General features: G+C 42.0%; 1 protein-coding gene across 7 annotated transcripts in view; it reads left to right on the top strand.

The window, feature by feature from the left end:
* SMARCA2 (SWI/SNF related, matrix associated, actin dependent regulator of chromatin, subfamily a, member 2) overlaps window positions 1-23692 on the top strand; it is a 175327-nt gene that overhangs the window by 139944 nt on the left and 11691 nt on the right. For 5 of the 7 annotated variants that reach the window (XM_036855204.1, XM_036855206.1, XM_036855208.1 and 2 more), the window contains exons 28-33: window positions 1890-2107; window positions 9832-9951; window positions 10080-10133; window positions 19357-19462; window positions 19951-20052; window positions 22694-22826. In XM_036855204.1, the coding sequence (XP_036711099.1) occupies window positions 1890-2107; window positions 9832-9951; window positions 10080-10133; window positions 19357-19462; window positions 19951-20052; window positions 22694-22826 (733 nt within the window). The remainder of the gene's footprint in view (window positions 1-1889; window positions 2108-9831; window positions 9952-10079; window positions 10134-19356; window positions 19463-19950; window positions 20053-22693; window positions 22827-23692) is intronic. The other 2 variants (XM_036855210.1, XM_036855211.1) reach the window with 2 other exon arrangements.

Genomic DNA, 23692 nt, shown 5'->3' with positions numbered 1-23692 from the left:
GAAAACATAGCCTTTCCCCAGCTCTCTTTTTTTTCCTGATCAGCTGATGAAGAGACTAGCAGCTCGCTGCTTTGCTGGCTTGTTAATTTTATCCCCACTAACTGTGATTTCCGATAGCCGGCCTGCTGATAGTGGTAAGGTAAATATCCTTTTTCGTTGCCGTCTTGAAGATTCAGTAGAACTACATCCCAGGCATGTGTAGGTGTGTAACACATCAAAAGCCGGTGTTCTCCGTATTTCTGTGTGTAACTGGGTGCTTGAGGAGAGCAGTACCATTAACTGTTGACAGCCTTGCATGCTGTATTTATTATTAGCATGTTCAGCCTCCAAGATTTGCGGGACAATTTCCTTTTCTTGATCTTCGCTTTAGCTGCAGTGTGTTTAGCTGTATAGTGGGTGTCCTGCTTTTAGGCAAATGAATATTAATGAAATAACGTGGAGCTTTTTTTTTCTTTTTTCTTTTTTCTTTTTCCTCATAACCCATCAGACCCTGCCTCCTTCATAGTGGTTATCATCTGAACACTGTAGGATCGTGATGGAAATTGTCTTTTGATTATTAAGGCCTAGGCTCAGACTGTCCCTTTAGGATTCTGTCTGTGTGCATGTTGCTTCTCTGGGGTTGCACGTTGGAAGATGCATAGAAAACCTTTTTTTTTTTTTTTTTTTAATCCCACTGGCATTTTTAACATGCCAGGTTGTTTTGTGTTCTGCACCAGGTTTTCTTCACAAAACCTTTCTTTTCAGAAGGCATTGTACATAAGTGAAAGAAATTATGTCTGAGCTGAAATCACTCTTTATATTGATTGTTATACTCACATGATCATAAATATTAGCCATGTTTGGTGCTGTGGAGAAATGAAGGTAATTGCCTGATGATTAGAGCTGTTTTCAGCCACGAGACATACTGGAGGCAATATTGAGGGGCAGGAGGAACAAATAACATCAGTTATTTTGTGTAAGAAACCAATCTCGAAATGTAATTTCAAGGTCTTTTTAAAAATCTTCTTTTCCATGGTCAAATTTTCTCTTATCTATTGTTGTTTTTTTCTTTGCAGTTCTTGTTTTTGTTTTTTTTTTCCCTTTATTCTTCTTAAGTTTTGAGATTTACTAGGGGGAAAAAAAAGTTTAAACTTCTGGGTCTGTCACATGGATCTTTTAGCCATTTATGAACAGGTTTCTTTTTATACCTGGTTGTTTTTATAGCTATTTTATTATCTCTCTGCATTAGTGCTGCTGGCTCTGGTTTAAAGCAAGCGTTTGCAGGTAATTGGAAAAAAGTGTTTTTTGTTTGTGTGTGTGTTCTTGATCTGGATGATTTAAGTGCGTTTACCCAGGAATGTGGCTTTGTACTTCCCGTTTCCTTGTTTACTAATTGCTACGTTAGAAGAAAATCTGGATGGAATTTTGATTTTATGTTGTGAATCACGAATAAATTGATGTTAAACCTCAAAGAAGAGAAGATCAAAGCTTTATATGATTGTAAGGATGTAGTCTTAGGGAAATTTTTTCTTCACTCACCCCTTTTTTTGGTTTACCTTTTACCTTCTACAGTAATGAGACAATAAAGGTCTTTTTCTTATATTGAGCTGAAATGTCATTTGGTTTTAGTTATTTTCAAACACTTAAATGTATAGATCTTTTCATATTTGTCAAATTCTTTGCTGTTAGTGTTTCGGGCCTTCACATATTTTGCTCATGAAATAGACTTGGGTTAAAGATGCATTTATCCAATATGGTGGTCTTCTATTTTTTCTTCTTACTTCACTGATTACTGTTAACTTTTACTTTTTTTTTGTTGTTGTTAGTTTCATTTTATTCTACTTATGTAAATTGTTTTCTTTTCGGTATTCTCTTGTCTTGAATTTTTCTCCTTCATTCCCTATTAACAGGCTATTGAAGACGGCAATTTGGAAGAAATGGAAGAGGAAGTACGGCTTAAGAAGCGAAAAAGACGAAGAAATGTGGATAAAGATCCTGCAAAAGAAGATGTGGAAAAGGCCAAGAAGAGGAGAGGTCGCCCTCCAGCTGAGAAACTGTCACCAAATCCCCCTAAACTGACAAAGCAGATGAACGCTATCATTGATACTGTGATAAACTACAAAGACAGGTGAGCGTTTCATTCCTTCACCTCCATCATCTTCATCAAGACCACAGGTAACGCTGCCTCAGAGCAAGATTTATTAAGGTGTATGCTGGGTTCCAGGCCCTTTCTACCTCCTGTTTGATGGTTTTTGCTCCAGAGGTATTAGTAAACTTGTACTCTATTCAGAGAGGCTGCTCTTGATATTTTGTGTGATATTTTACCAGGTGTTATTTAAGGTATTTGGAAATAGGAGTTTAGATGACAAAATTAAAGAAAAAAAAAAAAAAAACCTAAGCTGGAGAAGGGTTCTTAAGGATTTCCAAAATACCACCACTGATGTGGAAGGATTGGATGGAGAGTGAAATTATACCTTTGGATTGAGGTGTTAGAGGAGAAAAAGAGTCCTATCACATATTTAAGGTAAATATTCATGCTAGGACTTTGTTTTAAGCCAAACTGATGCTTCCATCAAAAATACCGTTCCTTCTTTCCTTGAGCACTTGTTCAAGCCATCTCCCTCTTTCTCATAACCCTACCTAGACAGGATGGTTTTTCAGCAAATTCCCTCTTTTTCATGGAACTTTTGAATGTGAACTTTGAGAAATCTGTACTGGACACTATCCCCAGGCCATTTTTAAACAATAAACAATTATTTGAAAACCGAAGTAAAGATGTTCTAGGGTGTCAGGCAGCCCTATATAGTCGATAAACTAGTTAGGCTACATTTTGGTTAGTTGATTTGATTTCTACTCAGTAATCACGTGATGCAGTTTTAATAGGAAGATGACATCTCATTTCAGTTGAAAAATTGAAATTTTTTTTCCTCTAAGTTACGTAGTGGCGTGAATCAATTTTTCGTTACCAAAAATTCTTGACATTAACTGGTGTTGCTCTATATAACTGGAATTGTTTACTACAAATAACTTAAGTTGTGCTTTTAGTTCTTCATGGTAATTTTAGTTGCATGTCTTCATACGAGGAAGAAAACCTCACCATGAAGATTAAGTAGTATAAAAAGCAAGAAACTTTCAACCATGGGGTTTTACTGATAGCTCCTTAGAGAAAATATAAAGACTTCAAAAATGGTGAAAGGGACATAGGAGCAGATGCATGTGGAAGGGTCAGAATTTCTTGCTTCTCTCTACCTACCAGCTCTCTCAGGTTCCCTGCTTACTATTTTCACTATTATTTTCCTTTTTTTTTTTTTTTTTTTTTTAAGTCATTCCCTTTGAGAATTCTAAAGTGGCCACAAAGGGCAGCCCCATTACATTAGGTTTGGATGAGCTGTTCATTGACACAGGGGAATGACAGTAATCTAGGAAGGAAAATTTGGCCACGAGATCATTCTTTGCCCAGATGAACACGCAAACTTCCTTGTAAACCCAGAGTCAGTAATTCTCTCTGTCACGTTTCTGTTCCTCCCCAGCTGTACTGGTGGATTGGCTGGAAGCAGGAGTAGTTTCCAGGAAGCCAGGTTGGACAGTTACACCTTATTTTATCAGCCCCCTGGTGTAGAGAAAAATAAGCAGAGAGTATCACTCTGCACATACCTCTAACTTCTTGCCTTTGTCCCGGGAGAGTGAAAATGTCTGTGGCTTTGACCAGGTGTGCCTTGATATCTAACAGGCATTGTGTTCATTACCTGCTGAGTGAGCCTAGGGCTGCTGTAACATTGAGAAGAGCCAAGAAAGTCCTTGGAGGTTTGGAAGCGAGGCCTTTTATGCCAGGTGGTGGCTCTCTCCTCCTTTAATGGTGTAAAAGAAGTCACCAGCCAGTGGACCACGTACTGCCAACACATGGTTTTATTTCATGTTTCTCTTTCTTTTTTTTTCCTTTTTTTTTTTTTTTTTAAGCAAACACAAAGCTGGAGAGAGTTCTTATAACAACGTCAGGGTTTCCCCCCTGCCCCCTTTTTTTGAAAAACCTAAAAATCTGGCAGCACTCTACCTAGCCTTCCCTAAGGTAACAGTAGGAATGGAACCCACACCCCAACCCATTGCAGACTGTCTGCTTTAGGCGGCCACCATCCCCATCGGTCACCATTGTCCCTCCAACATGGAGTGTCAGTTGCCATTTATCATCGTGTTTTCCGCACCTGGCCCACTTCACTCCTTTATATCACCTGCTGGCTCCACAGCCTTTTAGGTTTGTGATTTCCTGGTGCACAGGGCTATGGGCTGATGACTTTTCCAGAAGCCACCCCCAAATACAGAGTAGTCTGAAGTTAGGTCTCTTTAACCTCAGCTAAGCATAGCACAGTAGTATCAGCTCTTGTCTTGGTTTAACTACCTGCATTTGAATCCTGTCTCTACCATTTACTACGTGTGGGGCAGCTGGGCAATTTACTTAACCTCCCTGATCCTCAGTTTCCGAGTCCACAAAATGGGATGATTACTGTACCTGCCTCTAGAGGCGTTAGGAAGGTTTGATGAGTTCATAGAGCTCTTTGAACAGTTTAATTATTAATAATCAGCCTTTCAGACAATTTATAGCAAATCAGGTAGGCGAATGGAGCTCTGAGCACTATAAAGAAAATGTCCTTGCTCATACGGTTTTCATGTTGTTATTTCCAAAACCAGAAAACACAGCTTCACTGGGAATGATGACTGAGCATGTCTTTGCTTGTACTATAGGGAGAGGCTATTTAAATATTTCAACCTGCGAGCACTGAATCGTTTGTTTGTTTTCCCCCTTTCTCTGGTTTTATTTATTTGTTTTACTTTTCCTTAAAGTACCCTGGTGAGGCCCATTCTGTTACTGCCCACGTTTAGGTACTTCTGGGAAGTATGTTCTAAATTCTCCACTGCTACATGTTCCATGTATATTTCGTGTTAGTGATCCTCTAGAAAAAAAGCACTTACTCAGTTTATGTTTTTTATGTCTCTTACCAAATTTGGTGCTCAAGTAGGTGGTACTCAAATTAGGAGGGCCTTAATTAGATACATCATATTTTTGGTTGGTTTTAGAAAATGCTGCTGAGAAATGTACTTCTCCATGTGTTGAGATTTTTGCACCAGTAAAGTCAGTGACTAATATAGTAACTCAACCTACCTGTGAAAGAAGTACCACCTGGACTAACCTCCTTCCCATCACCTCAGTCAAATGTTACAGCTCTGACAGTCGTGTACATTAGCAGTGTATTAAATAAGAACTGCCATCTATATTTAACTGATACATAAGAATTAATTAGCTCTTATGAGACAGTTTTTTTTTTTTTTTTCAAAGTTCTTGCATGATTCTGGGACAGATGTATTTTTATTGTTTAAAAAGAACTAGGATAATTTGTGTCTATTTATTGCCTTCGTTTTCAGTGCCAGTCCTAATTTTTTTTAGGGGGATGCTTTTAAAAAAATGTGACCCCCTCTTCGCCCCCACCGAGAGCCAATAATTCTGTGTGATTCACAAATGTAAAATTTTTCTGTGGTAATCTCTACTAGATGTAGCATTGATCTGTTGTTACCATTCCCACCATTTTATTTCTCCAAATAGAAAACTTGATATGAAGTATTATTGGAAGGCTTTGTTAAGCATGCTTATGTAGAAGGCTTTTAAAATTATATTCTCCCTTTATATAATATTTAACCTAAGATCTTTTTTTTCTTGGAAAAGGGATTCATCCTAATTTGCATCTGTATCCTTTAAAATTGCCCCTGTGAAGAGATGGTGATGGTGAAAAAGCAGGGTCTGAGTCTGGTGGAGCTATTCCAAGTCTAGAGACATGGCTTATAGTTACTTGGATAAGGAGGGAGAGTCCTAGGGGGTATTCTTAGTGTTAGAAGTGGTTTTAGCTCTCCCTGGTCCAGTTTCCCAGGTGTGTCCTCCTGCATCGCCTCTAGCAGACCATCATCTAACCTTGTGCGGACATGCCCAGCGTTAGCTCACTGTGTCGGGAAGCCGTTCGCGACACCAAAGGACAGCTCTAAACACGACAAGAGTCAATCTGTTCTCATTCCGAGAAATGTCCTTTAAAATATTCATAAACGTATCTGCCTCAGGACATTCTCCTTGGGGTTGTAACACCTCACTTTGCTATCTGAGTGATGCCTGGACTTCCAGCCATCCCGGTCCCCGCCCCCAACCCCGCCCCACCCTGCCCCACCCTTAGACACATTTTACTTTCTTAGTGTCCCATTGAAAACATAGCACCCAGAACTCCAGAGGTATTCCGATGGCGGCTAATTGCAGGATGGTGAACCTCCTTATTCTGGACACCAAAATTCTGTTAACATAACTCAGGAGCGTGTTAACATTTTTCACCAACCTTGACTCAGAGTTAACTCACGTTGAAAACATGACTTCTTGAAAAACTCCCTCTCCCGCAAAACATACACACAGTTCTTTTCTCACGTGAATGCTGCCAAGGTTAGCCTTCAGCTAAACCTCTGATTTTTTTTTATCCTGTATCGACTTATTCTTATGTAGTTTCATCTTACTGATTTTTGTACCACCATTCTAGTCTATTGATGTAACACTGATTATTTTATGCCTTTTTTTAAAAAACAAAACAAAACCACGTTTACTTGTTTTCCTAAGTTGTTGTCATCCGAAGATTTGCTATAAGCTATTGCGAAGGAACTTCTAAAGGGCAAAGGACAGGTCTTCTATAACATGCCCCTGAAAATCACTTAAGGTTGACGTGAATTTATTAATCAGTAATCTTTAAAGTTGGTGAACCGTCTGTGAACTCACATGACCATGCTATCATGTCACCCACATTCATCTATCCTTTCTCAAGGTTATCAAAAAATGCTAAAACCAAGATATACCGTGTTTGTGGCCTCTCCAATCCATCAACCTAGAAACCCTGCCGAAAGAATGAAATGAGGTTAGCTTGCCATGGCTTTTTCTAAGGGACCCCCTACCGGTACTTAATGATGTTATTTATCTTCTCTCTGTAGCCCTGTGGCATCTGAATAATTTCCTCTAAATTTTGACCAAAGGTCCACATCAAGCACAGCCGTCTCGAGTTTCCCTTCTCCTTTTGAAAGTGGGACATTTAGTCTTCCGATTCCATTTCTATTCTCTGTGATTTCTTAAACATCATTAGCAAAAGCAATCTACACACTTTCAGGATGTAATTAGTTTGCAACTGGACACTTGAACTCGTTTGAAGTTCTTCTTGATATGCTCTATCGACTCTCCTATCAGTAGCTTTTGTTCAGCATTTAGTATGCCTCGCTTTTCAAATCTGAGCGTCGTTCATGTTCCGGAAGAGTCTGGAAACAGAATATGAGGAGGTCATCGCCGCCTCCTGCCCCTCTGACAGTTGTGTGAAGACTAGCAGGAGTGTACTTTGAGCATGGGCCCCGCTGTCTGCAGAGGGTCTGGACTTCAGGTGCGGATGGAGGCGGGTCTGGACTTCTGAGGATGGAGGCGGGAGAGACCTGCCTGACCCTGGCACACGGTGGGGCAGCCAGGGGTGGCCAGACGGCTCCTCCCTCCCTGATACCTGATGCCCTTCAGGCTCTGCTCTCTTCCCGGAGGCTAGACTGTCTTCTTCTTGCCCCTCATTTTAAGAAACACTGATGACTTCCCTAGGAATGGTGGAAGGCCTCAGCTTCTTCTGAATCTTAGCTCTCCCCACATTGTAGAAAATCATTCGTTGATCCTGGAAATATTAATTGCATTATTCCCCACTTCTTTCCAGCCCTGAGGGCCAGAGGGTAAAAAAAAACTCACGGTACTTATCTCCGCTAGCTCGCCATGCGGTAGAGGAGATAGCCCAGATAGTACTGAACAGGCAGGTGGCCTGGGGGATTCAGGGAAGGCGGGGTCACGTGAGCCCCTTATATAAGAATATAATAACATTATCTTGAGGTTATGGTCTCTTTTGGGGGGGAAAATATATATATCATATATATATTTATATATATGATATATATATTTTTATATATATCATATATATATTTATATATATATTTTTATATATATGATATATATATATCATTATCACTGCATTTACCTGGGAAAAGAGAGCCGGCATTTTACCCCATTACATTATAGTCCTTTCTAAGGACTTGGGAATACTGCAAACCTAAGGACTAAGTGGACTTGTTTGATTCCTGTACACAAATTCCTATATACAGATGGAAAGTCACTGGTAGTATTTCCCTCGTTTTGAGTAAGACTGAGCTACTGTCTTAAAGGCCCACATATAGTCAACCCATATTCCAGAAGGGATGGGCTCTTACTTTAAAAAGTTGCCTTTTCTTATTCCAATATTATCTCCCCAAAGTGCTTTACCTGAAGCCTATTTAGGTATTTATGATGTCGAAGGCTTTCCCTCAGTTGTCATCATCCTGAGTCTTCCATCCAAGATGGACTAATCACACCAGTGTTCACACTGTCTTTTTAAAACTGATTTGTAGTAACATACATTTTGAAAGCCAAATCCGTACCATCATTTAACATGCTTTTTTGTTGTGTTTGTACTTTTTTTCGGTCAGATTGCTGAGCCGTGTAGGTCTGTCCCCACATAACGCCTTACCAGAATCATTCGAAAGCATTCTGTTGGAATTTCCTTTGATCAGAGCCTTCCTTCCCCGATGAGGTGTAATCTCCGTTAGCGTCAGATCATAGAACCACGCCCACCTCTCTCTCCCAAGTATTTGCAGTATGTCCTGTAACACGTCTACAGGATGCTCTTCACTGTCACACATTCTGAGACACCACGGTCTGTTTCAGCTTCGGTATCCCCTTGGTTAACACCGTCATCAACTCAGGGTCCCCAGTGTGTTGGGAGAAAAGTGGTCCCAATCCTGTGCCTTATCCCTAACACGCCCTTGCATACAGTTTCCTCAGCATTTCTCCCAGGCCCCCCACCCCTTCCGTGTGCTCACCCACTGTCTGCACCAGGTCCCTACCATCGTCGCTGGCCGTGCCTGGGCGGCTGCATGCTGCCTGCTTCTCCTCCTGCCTCCGATTCATGGATCCCCCTCTTGTCAGTGGTTACTTAAGAACTTCCAGTAACTTCTCATTGCCTACCCGATAGCGACCAGACTTCTTACCGTGGGAAAGATAGTCTTCCACAACCTGGCCCCAGGACCTTCCCAACTTCATCTTCCAACGTGCAACTCTCCCTTGTATGTCAGACATTCCACCCGATTCTCTGCTTTTCCAACATCGCCTGTACTTTTCGCCTCGCCACTCCTGGGTTTATGCTTTGCGCCTCCTGTGGTGTCTCCCGCTCTCCCAGGGCACGGTGGGTAAGGTCTCTGAGGAGGGATGTGTAAGTGGCCAGACGTGGGCTGTGTATGCCGATGGCACCGTCTTGGCCTGGAGTAAGATCCGGAGGGGACGGAGGGATCTCCCAGGGCGCGACACACCTCTCAGCCGCGTCTCTGCCGCCACACAGAGGAACGCCAGCGGCGCAGTTGCAAAATCCTTAATAAGAAGAGGCTTCCCTAGAGGCCTGGAGAAGGGCCAGAGACCTCACGTGGTGGTTGTCATTTCCAGTTGAAGATCATTAACTTGGTGATCTGTTGGAAAAGAATGGAGGTCTGGGAAGGAGAGCTGACTACCTAGATGGTGTTCAGAAACCAGGTTAGGCTGTGGTTCGGTGCACCCTGTGTGTGCTGGCTGCTGTAACAAAGCACAGTATCCTGTTGAGGGTTCACAGCCATTTCCTGAGGTGAGTAGTATCCCCACTTTACAAGTGAGCAGCTAGACTCGGATAGGCTGAAGCTACATTCCTAAGGTCACCCCCTGCCCCCGCCATGCAAACGCTGCCTGTCCTCCACTGCTTCTAGAACGACGGATGGAAACGTGTGGAGGGAAATGAGACAGAGTAACAGGCATTTACGCATTCGGGAGAAGCAGGAAACGTCCCCAGTAATCTTCCCAACAGTCCCCCGAGGTTGGCAAGGCAGGTAGGTGAGGAGACTGAGGCTTGGAGCGTGAAATGAATTACCCGAGGTCACCAACCTAAGAGGAAGGAGCCGGGTTGGGACGAGGACCCAGGTCTTCTGACTCTAGTGTTCTTTCTACTCTACCACAGGTGTAACGTGGAGAAGGTGCCCAGTAATTCTCAGTTGGAAATAGAAGGAAACAGGTCAGGATCTGTCTTGTATTCCCGGGTCTCTAAATACAGGTATCCCTTGGTCCACCAAACAGACTGATTCCTAAAGACTCGGCCTTTGGAAGCAAATTTCTCCAGTGGCCTCCTGACCACCCCTCCTTGGAGTGGGAGATGGAGGCACAGATATTCTCAAACACCTGTCATGGCTTTTGAAGTTTTTGTGCAGTGTTTTAATTTGGGCACGTCCGTCCTGTAACTGCTCTCCTTACAGAGGCATCAGGAGCCACCACTGAGCGGGACGGTCCCCCCAGCATCACTCGGCCATGGGTTTCTGTTGCTTCCTCCCGCCACTTTCAGCGCAGCTTCTGTCTTACGTCCCACGGGCCTCTTAACTCCATGCTGTCTTGGTTGTGAAGCTTACTGAGAAGCACCTGGGGTGCCCCATGCGCGTGCCTACCCTGTCTGACGTTGTGGAGTCAGTCACGTGTGCAGAGGGTCTGCGCACCAGGTGGGGTTCAAGGCGTGGCTTCTGGGCTTACCTGTCGTGTACGGTCTTAAGCATCCTCGGGCAGCTTGTTTAACCTTTGTGTGCCTCTGCGTCTGTCGAGTGGAAAGCAGAAGTGTTTTTTTCCTAGAGGTTTTGCGAGACTGAGATGATGTTAGTTGAGAAGGAAAGAGGGATGTGCGTGATTTGCCAGGGTTAGGAGTTGTTATTAGTATACTGAAAATAACATTTCTTTCCCCCTTTTGGTCAGCCTGTACTTTAAAAAAAAATATCGATACAGTACTTTGCCATCCATATCCTACTTTTGTCAATTGACTCAATGACATCCTTTATGGCATTTCTTTCCCCACTAGTATAGGATCCAGTCTAGGGCCAGGAGGCAAAAGAATTGAAGCTGTGTCCTCTATTTCAGAATAAATACCATCACCAGTTGTGGCCTTCCCTTTTATATAGGGAGATTAAACGTGGGGGTGATTTGTACCCGCCCGTATCTGTGCGGAGGTGAAACAGGTGGGCAAGGTTGTCAGTTTTGGGTATTTCTTATTGTAAACAGTGAGCAATCCTGGAAGCCAGACACACAAGCCATACTGTGTACTAAGAGGCATCAAGAATGGTGTTCTGTTTTTGCCATTACGAGAAAGAACTCAGTCTGGATTCGAATTTCGGAACTGAAACAAGAAACACTTGACTTTTTGGGGCTTGAAATAATGAACTAACAGGGTAAATCTTTCCAACTCAACCATGTAGAAAGGAGGCTTTATGGTCTAAAAGGCATGATATAGGCTAAACGCCCAGCGCAGTGAACAAGGACAGGCATAAGCTCCTTCACCCCATATCCCCTCTTCCATCAAAATAATCATGTGACCATGAAAAGTGGATTAATAACTTTAAAGGGTATTAAGAGCCCCCAATGTCAAGCCTCGGCTTTCTGAGGGGACGATATGACCATATGTAGTTAGGATCCAGATAAATCCTTTTACGGAAGACACATTTAAGCTTCAACTTCCAGAGGCATAGAAGGGGCTTGATGTTTGCTTCCTCAGGACTCTGCAGAGTCTGTCTGGTCCCATACTGTCACATATGCCTCTTCTCCCCAGAAACCCGAGTTTAAGACATGTTGTTCAGAGCTTGCCTTATGATTAATTTTTAAACATTCTTTTAAAAAAATCCCTCCATGTGTTCAAAAGCACTGAGCATTTTCTATGTGTCAGTCTCTGTGTAAGTATTGAGAATGGGGGGCGGGGTGGGGGGGGAATGAGTAAAATGGAATGCCTTAAAGCATAGTTGGAAAGAGCTATATGAAGGAATAACGCACATCTACGGTATGAATCAAGTGTACATGCCAAGTGGGAGGGTAGGAAGGAGGAACGCAAAGACAGTCGGTGGCTTGTGGGAGGAGTAGAAATCCCCCAAGCAGATGGGGGGGGGGTGGGCGGAGGCAGCCAAGGTGCTGAGACCCATGTGTGTAGGCAGCCAGGGAGGAGGTATGGAAAAGCAGGACCCCTTCTAGAGACCACACGTCTCTCAGTATGACTGGGTCCTCAGGTGCAAGGGAAGGAGGGGCATAGCATTGGACATGGCGATGGGGATGAAGGCGAGAGAACAAGTACTCAGAGAGAGGTATGATTGACAGGACTTAGGGCAGACCAGATGTGAGAGATGGAGGAGAACTTTTTAAGGATAACTCCTGGTTCTCTGTCCTGAGCGGTAAGTGAATCTGAGTGGTAAGTGAAATTTACATTTACAGAAATATGGCTGAAGAGAAAGGTGGCATGTGGTACCCAGCCCTACATACTCCATCCCAGGAAATCTAAATTCCCTCCATGGCTATTAACAGCCCTTAATGTCGTGATTATGTTGTTAGTGTTGACTGTCCCTTCAGGACCGGCTAAGAAGCTCTTATAGTCAAAATTTAGTTTTAGCAACATCGGCACCAGACATTCGGCATTTCTTTAAGTGGGGGAGGGAGGCTGTGACGGGATCTCAGGCTCAAGCCCCTTTGCATTTAATTAGATTACAGAGAAATTGCCATGAAATACAGGGTGTGACCAAGTGGATACACTTAGAGAATCTTAGTTGTAGGTGAAGAGCCTTTCTTCATCTATTCTGTTTGGATACTTAGGGCTCAGCGACAGGGTTCGCCGTCTATCTTGTGTACTAGCAGCGTGGGGGAGTCAGAACCTCAGTTGATGTCCAGGGTGATGCTTCCCCAGAGTGTGGTCCTCAAACTCTAGTCCTGGAGCTTCTTGGAGAATTCCCAGCGTGGTTAGAGGCTCTGGGAAGTTCTGTGTAAAGTAGCCTGCTGAACTTTGTCTAACCCAGCATTCCCCAAACTCATTTGACCAGTGAAGCCCCCTTTTCAGGGAACACTATTAATAATCCATTAAGCTCATGTTTCATGGAGCACATATTGGGAAATGCTGACTTAGAGCTCAGAAGTTGCACTTAGTCCAGAGAGAATCAGCTCAGGGAAATGTGGATTCTAGAACTTAATTTTGTCCTTCTTAAAAGTATTGATACTTTCAGATGTGTACTGGAATAAGCTGCTTTGACTCCTAGTGACTTGACACTTATTAATGATGCTCAGCCAATTTTACCCACGTACAGCAGGTGGGCAGCCCACAAATAAACGTGGTCCATCTGCTTTCTGAGGCACAGAAAGCCTCCCCGAGGCTTCCAGCATCAGCCTGGCCCAGGAGCCCAGGGTCTCTGCCTCTCAAAGCTTCACGACAGCCAGCATAAATGACCTCTCTCTGAGGGAGGGGAAGCAGTCCCAGCTGGAAACAGCAAAACTGATTTTCTTACAGGGCTGATAAACTGTCTTCGTAACCACTCTCTGTCTTTTGATTTAGAAATGGATTGCTCTGAAAGAGGGCAGTTATTTGGGCATAAATGTTCGTGTGTATTCATGGGAAAAATATCTGCCTTGTTCCCTTAGAATCATACCTCATATGTCTTCCTTAAGAATTTCCTAAAACGGCCATTATAGGAAAAAGCAGCACTCAAGGTGCCTGCTACGACACACACACCCCTTTGACAAAGTGACATTTGGGATTTGCAGCTCAGGTGGAGAGGCAGTTGATTTTGTTTGCCTGCAAAAGCTTTGTGATTTTGAGTTTGATCACAATTCAGCCAAAAGTTCTGAAGCCTTTTTTTAACATTACGAAGTTAGAGACCCGGGGGAAGACCGAAGGACAGAACATTCAGTGGAAGGGAAGGTGTGTCCTTACCGTTTGAAAGGAAGGCATCCTCTGAGTCACTTCCGGGTCTCCAAGATGAGGTGACAAAAGCTGATGAAACGGCGTGACCATTGTGTCTATCACATTGAGACAGGTAGACACTTAGGATTCTGTGCCTCTACCTGCTATGCTGAAGTGTCGAGTGAGAAAAAGAGGAGAAGAATCTAGGCATCCCGAGTCAATATTTCTAAAAAGTCAGGTGATAGATGATAAGTCTTCTCAGTCGTCTCCTCAAAATGCTTGTCTAAATAAACAAGTAAATAAACAATACTCTCTGAATCTCATGTCCAGGTGATCACCTCTGATTTGCAGTCATAAGTTCAATGAGAGAATTCTGAAGGAATAAATAGGAAGCTTCATACAGTAGATTCTGTTGGTTGTAATATAGTAAATAAAAAATGTATGGAATTATTGTTCTATTATTCTATTTATTTGGCTTTATATGGGAGAGTTAAAAGGTGCCAGTTGATGAACTGTGCTGTTTATGGTGATATAAATAAAGGTCGGTCATATGCCCTCGGATGACATTTTTCTGGGAAAAATCAAATTAGATTTTTGACTTATAGCATGTTTTCAAAGGTAACCCATAAAAGTGTTTGAGGCCTACTTTATTTATGGATGACAGTATGGTTCCAAATTACATTAGATTGTAAATCTTCATTTTGTTGAACAAGAGTACCTTATTATTAATGTTTATTTATGCTCTGGCATTTCTCCTTCTGGTCCTTAGTTCATGCCCTTTTAAAAACCTAGTTGAATGTGTATTGCATTTACAATTTGATATCCTGTGGGGTTTTGTTTTGGTTTTTTTTTTCCCATTGAATGTCATAATGAGCATTTTTTCTGTTTTTTAAGGCACATACTTTAAAAATACATAATTTTAGATTCTAGCATTCCATTACTTGTTTTCTTCCCCCAATTGTTTAACATTTTGGCTGCCTTAAATTATTTTAAATATTGCTGTGATGAACATCTTTACGTGTACATATAAAATATATATATATCTTTATCCATATTCCAGCCTAGAGTAGATAACCAACAGGAAAACCATACATCAGAGTGTGATTACATTGAAGACTGTTGTTAAAGCCTGGCTGCTTTTCTTATTGAGCTGAGCAAGCCCTTTAAGCCTCCTAACATGGGGGCATTTACCTTGCATAAACCTGATGTAACCTCATTTTGGTTGATAACTCAGGCACATTAGATACCTAGTCCTTAACACAACCCTTGGGGTGATTTTTACAGCTATCCATCCCATAGCAAAAGCAAGTCAACCCACATCCCATTCTGTTTTGCTATTACATCCTATATGCTTCAAGAAGCTGGGAAGTCAGATTTCCAAGCTTGTTAGGAATTATCAGTATTGTCAGTCAATACTCAGTAAGACTCAGATGAGAGACCTCAGTAGAGAATGCAGAGTGCGGGTACTCTGACACCTATTCTGTGACTGGCTCAGGTTTCTGGGGGCTTTCTAGATATGCAGGGTGCTACTCAGGTCTAAGTGCATTTTGAAATGGTATTTATTAAACCCTATAGGAATCTGACCCTGAAAAAAAGACACGTATTCACCTACTGCCCTCCAATGCTGACCCAATTTTTATGGGTTTTTTTCCCAAAATGATTTCCTATGTTTGATTCCTTTAGGACTGTAATAATTTTCTGTAAAACATTTCCAACTACAAATGGGTGTTGTAAATCATGACGTCATTTTCTTAAGGAGGCAAGATAACCACATTTTTATATTCATTAACTAACATAAACAAAACCTATGTCAGCTTTAGTTAAGATCACTTTTCCAGGAGTATCCATTAGGAGTTCTTGTCAACAGATCAGCTTTGGCAGGTAAAAAGACAAATCATAAAGCAGCCAAAAAAAAAAAAAAGGACTCTCAACCAATATTATGAAAGACATACTGGCCAGCATTTTAAAGGAGTAGGTTTCTAAGCTAGTATTACAGCCTTATGCACTCTTCCAGCTTTACCTAAACTGTAATCAAAGGTAGAGCTGATATTTATGTGATATTTATAATGTCTGTAGTCATCATTTTAAAGTCACAGTAGTATAGAGGTGAAATTCTTGCCATTCGGTTTGTGGAGGTAATGGGAGAAAAATTGGTTCCCAGATGAAGCATAGCAAAGCAGATCTCGTGTGTGTGTGTGTGTGTATGTGTGTGTGTGTGTGTAAGCTGTACATGCAGGGTTTGCAAACCACCATTAACATAGTGGCATGTAGGGCTTTTCTATCGCATACACCATGACAACATAGCCAGGTGTCCCTTTGCCCTTTCGTCTCTGTGGAGCGGAAATGTGTTTGCCCACCAGCACCTGTAAACTCTGTTAAGTGCAGTGGGTTCCTGTATATTTGTATTTTAGGTTATTCTCCTCGCCCCCAACACCCTACGTCTTATCAGGGTCACGTTTCTCATTGTGATAGATCGTTGTATGAAATCAGACCATTTTGGAGGAGGGGGACAGGTATCACTTTGTCACGGCAAACAGCACACTTTGAGATAACAATTTATACTTAGGCCTTAAATGTGTAAAATGACATAATGGAAAATACCTTGGGGGTAAGGATAAGCATTTCAACAGAAACGGAACACCTTTTGCAAACCATTGTACAATTAGTCCATTGTTCTGTACTTAAAAAAAAAAAAAACTTCCTGGCAGTGAAAAACAAGTATTTGAAAAGGTATAATGAAAAAGCATTTGTGCAGCTTAAGTTTGAGAAAGAAATGCCAAGAATTCAAAACTCTGTCAGGCTGCTTCACTTCCTTTTTCTTATTTACCTTTTTTTTTTAACCTTTAATTTAGGGAAAAAATAAGTTACCATAGCAACATTAGCAAGTGGTCCTGCTACCTCAGTGCATTTTGTAGGTTATATAAAAGCTGGATGTCCTCCAGGACCACCTGACTTTTCCTGCCCAGGGTCACCATCAGAACTGTCCCCTCTGATAGAGATGGGGGAGGGGTTTTGACTGCATGTAAAGTGTTCCCGCACTCTGTGGAGGAGAGAAAAAAAAAAAACAGCATGCATAGAATTAAGTTCTGAGCAGCAAGGTACCAGGAGTTGTTTAATATTGAGGAAAGTTGTATTTTTGGCTGTGTTGGGTCTTCGTTTCTGTGCAAGGGCTTTCTCTAGTTGCGGCGAGCGGGGGCCACTCTTCATCGCGGTGCGCGGGCCTCTCACCATCGCGGCCTCTCTTGTTGCGGAGCACAGGCTCCAGACGCGCAGGCGCAGTAGTTGTGGCTCGTGGGCCTAGTTGCTCCGCGGCATGTGGGATCTTCGGGATCTTCCCAGACCAGGGCTCGAACCCGTGTCCCCTGCATTGGCAGGCGGATTCTCAACCACTATGCCACCAGGGAAGCCCAGCCTTTATTTTTAAAACTGAATAAATTTATGTCATTTTACAGTATTGGCCCCAAGTCTCAGAACATTCACCTCTCTCCTTTGTGAGCACAGATAACTCTGGACTTGTCTCCTTATAGAGTCTAGGATTTCTGCGTCCTAAGAACAGGACATCAGACCAAGACTGTTTCAGCCGTTTTGCCCCTGTTGGAAAGAGCTCTATCACATTCTCAGTGCAAACTGCTTGTTTCTTATTTCACCAGTAGCAGAGATGAAATTAAGAGTACGTCCATCACAGGTGTACAAAGCAAAGATGTACTTGTAATCCGTCAATAGAAAAATGACACCATCTGTTGGCAATGCAGAAAATGACACTGAAGATGTCATGGAGGGTCAGGTGTTAAATCCAGAATCACAAAGAGGTCTGACTCTCTGTTGCTAGGGTATAAAGAATGCTAATTATAAAGAAGTCACTGATACAAATAGAAAAATGAATATCTATAAATTCCTCTTACGGCCTTTCAGAGATTCATTTACAGACTGGTGAAATGTTTGTGTATTTAAGTCTCAGAATGGGAGAAAGAAAAACAGACCAGAGATTGTGGCCCTATGTTGAAGGTGATAGCAAATGAAACAGTTTTTGTCATATACTGTGTGATATAATTTATGGCGGTACAAATGCATTTCTCAACCTGGAAGGGGTGGGGGGGTAGGGGTGGCGGAGGGTAAGAGAACACCTTGGTTCTTGCCATGATAATCTTAAAATCCAGTTTCCTATTAAACTGCAGTCTTCTTATGCCTCTTGTGTTGGCCCCTGTTTTTAGTATTCATGAGGCCCATATATGCATTAAAAAATAAAATAAAACAAAACACTCACCCAGCATCACAGAAAAACTCGCCCATCCCTTTGACAGGGTTTTCGGTTAATTTATGCAGGCCCCTTTGCACTTCAGCATTTTCCCCACTGGTTGCTAGGCAACCATTTGAGTTACTGCGCATGCCTTTTTTATGATAAGTGTCATTATGATTATTTTTTAATTATATGACTGGGACTATAGATTAAAACAGCATATTGTCACTCATCCTCTGCCGCTGCTTCTAGCATTCTCACACACTCCTAGAATCACCTTCCAAAATTTACATGGCAGCGATTTATGGGGGTTTTTTTTTGTTTTGTTTTGTTTTTAATATTTCTGCCTTCACAAAGGAAGTAGAGATGGCATCATAAGGGAAACGAGATTTTTGTGAAAAATGACTGTACTGTATCTCCCGAGATGTTATTGATCTGGATAGGCTGAGTCAGATATTAGGGTCCTGAACCTAAATTATGAATATCTGGTTCCTTTGACCATGTCTGCTTCTAACATTAAGTGATGCTAAATGCTTACATTGCTTTATAGTCTGTTTCTCAAAGTTACAAAATGCTAAGCGTTCGTTGCTATTAAATGTGCTTTCAAATAAAGCTACCATGAATTTGCGGGGAGGGTACAGCACTGATCCCAGGAACATGAGGCAACCATGCTTGCTAAATATGTTTGTTCTTTTCAGCACAAATGACTCCATACACACAAAGCGAAGTTAGGCAAGATGAAGGGGTTCCACTGGCAAATAATCATAAAGGTTTGTGTAGTTCACAGTGTGGAAAAATGCCCTAAGAGGAGTAAGACTGAAAAGATAGACAGTCCCTGGTACATACAAAAGCTTTTCATTTGAGTTTCCAGAGTATATTCTAACATATTATTTTCTGAATATAAAGTGGATTTGAAAACAAAGGGATATGGAAATAAAGTCAGTATTTTTTTTTTTTTTTTTACCAAGTCAATTACTACTCATTTAGAAATGGAATTTTTGGTGGAATGGGACACTTTAAATATTTGTATCAAACTGGAGAGAGGTTCACTCTGAAAGAGAAATCCACAGTGGACTTCCCATATGTATGACAGAAGTGGAGATCTACTGGTATTCTAATGTGATTTTGAATTTAGCACTGGGGACATTAATCTCCCATATAGTTGTAGGATTTTCTTTGATTTGAAGAGCCCCATGTTTATATGCATGGGATGCCATTTGCTTTTTTGACATTTTTCTGAAATAAAATACAAGTTTTTCTCTGTAGTGCATGATCTGTTATGTTTTTGTTCGTTTCTCCCCTGCCCCCCTACAGTTCAGGGCGACAGCTCAGTGAAGTCTTCATTCAGTTACCTTCAAGAAAAGAATTACCAGAATACTATGAATTAATTAGGAAACCGGTGGATTTCAAAAAAATAAAGGTAGATCTTTTGTTTACGAACTTTATTTTTTAAGTAAATAAAGTAGAAGTGTAAATTCATTGAAATGATTACAGTTAGGACTTGACAGTGGTAACCTATCTGACTGCCGCTGACACCCATCCAGGGCTCGGCACTGAAAAGGTCGGGATGTTCTTGTGCCTTTAAATGTATGTTATTAAATCAATATACTGAGAGTTCGTATTGATTATATTGCATTTTATTTAAAAAGTTTCAGACTCCTTCCTCGATCCCACTGCTCTTCCTGGTTCCCATCATACGCTCCTTACTCCCCCTTACAAGAAGGAATAGCGTGGGAGGGTGGTCTCTGTTTATGACACCCCCTGGAGTTGTGTAGTCCCACCTCCCTGGCCGGACTGTCTACTGGGAAGACAAATGGAAAATCAGGCTTTGTTAACCATGTAATGATTGTTGTATTTCCACCACCACCCTCCCCCACTTTCCTCTGTTTTATCCAAAATTTGCATCAGGAAAGAATTCGTAACCATAAGTACCGAAGCCTGGGTGACCTGGAGAAAGACGTCATGCTTCTCTGTCACAATGCTCAGACGTTCAACTTGGAGGGATCCCAGGTGAGACATGTTTAACCTTAAACATGCTTGTGTTCTTTTAAGTAAAATATTTCATTTGCTACCGTCGCTACTATCCTGGCAGAAGAAAAGGAAAAATAAAAGCCCATATTTCCATGCTACCTATGTACGTCAATTGAGGCTTTGGCATTTTCAAATTAATGCCAGCTCCTTTGTACCATAGCTATGCTAGTTCCTACTTGTGCTTCCCTTAAAGGCTTGGCTTTTAATCAGAGGAGGAATTTAAGTTAATAACTTAATGTAATGCTTAAAAGCTAGAGGTACAGTTTTTGCATTTATAGAGATGGTGTATTTGGTTATATTTACCTTGGGTTTTCTGATTGTAAACTTTGCATCAGGAGCCGAAACTGCTGTTCTGTTTTAAAACAAAAAATATATAGAAAAAATAACCACCGCCTCTAATTGTTACAGAAATGCTTTTTATCAGGTCAATTGCAATTCTCTTTACTCCCCTCCTCTGTAGTTAGCAAGTGTAAGAGTCTGTAAGTAAGTGACACTATTAAAATAACTAAGTTGGCGGAGGACACTTTCACTTTAATTACACCTCAATTCCACTCACCTTTTGTAGGGACTCCCCTTTTCCTATCTATGCTCTCATACCCATGAGGCAGAAAGAACAAGAAGAGAGGTCAGTGTGTCTGCCAGCCAATGCAGAGTCAAGCCTCTTTCCGGATCAGACTTCTTTTATCTTCATGTCAATTCCAGTCACTAAATTGGAGAATGCGGGACTCCTCAGAATGTGCTTTGAACAGACCATACCTTTCCAGTTAATGGGAGTTAATAGAAGTATTATTTTGACCAAAACAATAGGTCGTGAAAGCAAGCCTTTTTCAAAGAAATTTAAGGTGAAAACTAGGACGCAGAGAGTAAATATAAGCGTCAAAAAGGAAGTCTTTTATGAATGACCACTTATAGTTAGTGGATAGATTTGGGGGTTCTTCATAGGACTGTGGCAACATTGTGATATACACCCCGTCCCACAGCCTCCCTGTCTGCCGACACCCACTGCCTCACCTCTGAACTGGGGTGACAAATGGCCTCTTGACTGGCTTCCCTCCGAGGCCCTCCTGGATGCTGGCCTATCTTTCTGTAACCACCTTTTTATCCTGTCCATCATCTACTGCCCACCAAGCTTCGAGCTTCCCCATGTACTGTTAAATTCTAGAGTGAATTTAATCGCCGTAGTTTGCTTTCTAAAGTCATACACTAACTCTTTGGCCTCATTTCCTGCTGTTCCTCAACCTAAACAGTTCATGGTCCAGTAACAGTTCATGGTCCATAAACACCGGCTTCCCCAGATACACATGCAGTTGTAGGAAAGAATTATGAATACAGAGAGAGCCTTGACTTCGTCACAAGATAGTAACATCGTCCCATGTCATAACCAGGAAATTGGCAATGGCACCATCCCGGATGCATCTTTTTTTACTCTTGCCGCCCCACCTTTCTCCTTGCTCTCCTTTTCTAAAAAGGCCCTCTCCTTTCTCATGATCCCTGATGGGATCCTCCTCACCCTTAAGATCCAGCTCAACTCTAGTGTCCCTGGCAAATTCTGCCCCAGTGGCCCCATCCCAGTGTGTCATCTTCACCATTTTTAAGTGTACAGCTCAGTAGTGTGAAGTATATTTTCATTATTCTGCAACAGATCTCCAGAACACTTTCATCTTATAAAACTGAAACCCTGTAATCATTCTGCCAGACACCATTCTACGTTCTCTTTCTACGAATTTGACTCCTCTAGATAGCTCATATAAGCAAATCACTCAGTGTTTGTCTTTTTGAGAATGGCTTATCATTTCACCTAGCGTCATGTCCTCAGAGTTCATCCATGTTGTGTAGGCTGCGACAGGATTTCTTTCCTTTTTAAGGCTGAATAATACTCCACGGTATGGATAGACCTCGTTTTGTTTCTTCACCCCTCTGTCGATGGACATTGGGTGTGCTTCTACCTCTTGGCTACTGTGAATAGTGCTGCTGTAAACATGGGTGTGCATGTATCTCTTCAAGACCCTGCTTTCAGTTCCTTTGGGTATATATCTAGAATTGGCATTGCTGGATCATATGGTACTTCTTAGTTTTTTGAGAAAACAGACCATTTTTGAACTTTCTCTCTCAGCAACTACACAGGGCTATGGTCAGTTAGGTGCATACACCAGCGAGAAAGCACTGATTGCAATAAGTATTGGCTGGTACTGATAAACTCAGTAACAAATAATAGCCCCCATTTTGTTAGGAGAATTGCATTTTTTAAAAAAGGTTGTTTTACCACAGTGTTTGATGGAACAACTTAAATAAGAAATACAGTTTTTTTAAATACCGGTCTTGCTGTCAAAAATGAGAGGGCATCGTATTGAAGCCCTCCCTTCCCTCCCAAGCATGCGCGTGCACACACACACTCTCTGAAATTATTTCAACTGCATGTGGACTTTTCCTGTAAGACTGTCTGTCTGTAGATTTGAGTTTGGTGTTTTCCTGCAGGCATAGACAATAACGTCGATGTTTCTACTAAAATTCACGTAAAATAATGCTGGTGTGTGGCACAGGGAAGAAAAGAGCTTGCTGCGATTGTGAGTCTCGGGCCCTCAGCTTGAGGTTTTTAACGGGTGCCACTTTGACCCTTTAGATCTACGAAGACTCCATCGTCTTACAGTCAGTGTTTAAGAGTGCTCGGCAGAAAATTGCCAAAGAAGAAGAGAGTGAGGACGAGAGCAACGAAGAGGAGGAGGAGGAAGAGGAAGACGAGTCAGAGTCAGAGGGTGAGTCCATGTGGTTTCTCCACTGGTTTGGCCCTGGCCACCTGCATCGCTGTTTCCGCAGATGCCAACAGAGCAGACGCCGGAGTCAGGCACATCTGGACTCCAGGTCTTGTGGTCTTCCGTATCCTAGCTGGGCAACCCCAGGTGGTATACTTAACCCTGCTGGGGCTCAGTCTCCTCCTCTGTGAAACTGAAGTACTAAATGTGCCCCCAGTCATGCGAAGAGCTTAGCACATGGCCAGGCTCACAGCAAACACGGAATGTTGCCTTTGGAAATCAGTGTAATATACATTTTCTACCAGCATGGCTGTTGATACCACCTATCTGTTGACCTAGCACAGTGGTTCTCTAACCTGGGTGATTGCTGGCCTCCACCCCTGAGTTTCTGACTCAGTGGCCTGCGGAAGGGTCTGAGAGTCAGCCTTTCTAACAGGTTCACAGGGGATGCTGATGTGACTGGACCCGGGACCACACTTTGAGAGTTACTGCTTTAGAAGATAATTGTCAAACTGTGGTCCATTTTGTCCATCATGGATCAGATACTGATCCTGTCTTTATCTTGATATTTTATTCATTATGGCTCTGTTTGGCATGAGGTTTGGGTTTTTAAAACATTGCACTGAATAGTGTTTATCTTGATTACCGAGTTTTGGTGCCCTCTTAAACTTTGCACCCAAAGGCAAGTATCATATTTCAAAGGTTATGGCTGCCTTGAAAAGTCTAAAATTTCTTCTTACCTAATTATGTTTTCACCCCATACCTCCTCGCAAAGTAATAAATCCTAGTAGTTTAGTTTGTAGTCTTCTATGTAAAACAGTTTAGGTATGCTTTAACATTTTTTATTAGATTTGTTTCTAATTACATAC

This window comes from Balaenoptera musculus, chromosome 6 (assembly GCF_009873245.2).
Source record: "Balaenoptera musculus isolate JJ_BM4_2016_0621 chromosome 6, mBalMus1.pri.v3, whole genome shotgun sequence".
Classification (NCBI taxonomy): Eukaryota; Metazoa; Chordata; class Mammalia; order Artiodactyla; family Balaenopteridae; genus Balaenoptera; species Balaenoptera musculus.
This window is presented reverse-complemented; position numbering and strand designations above follow the sequence as displayed.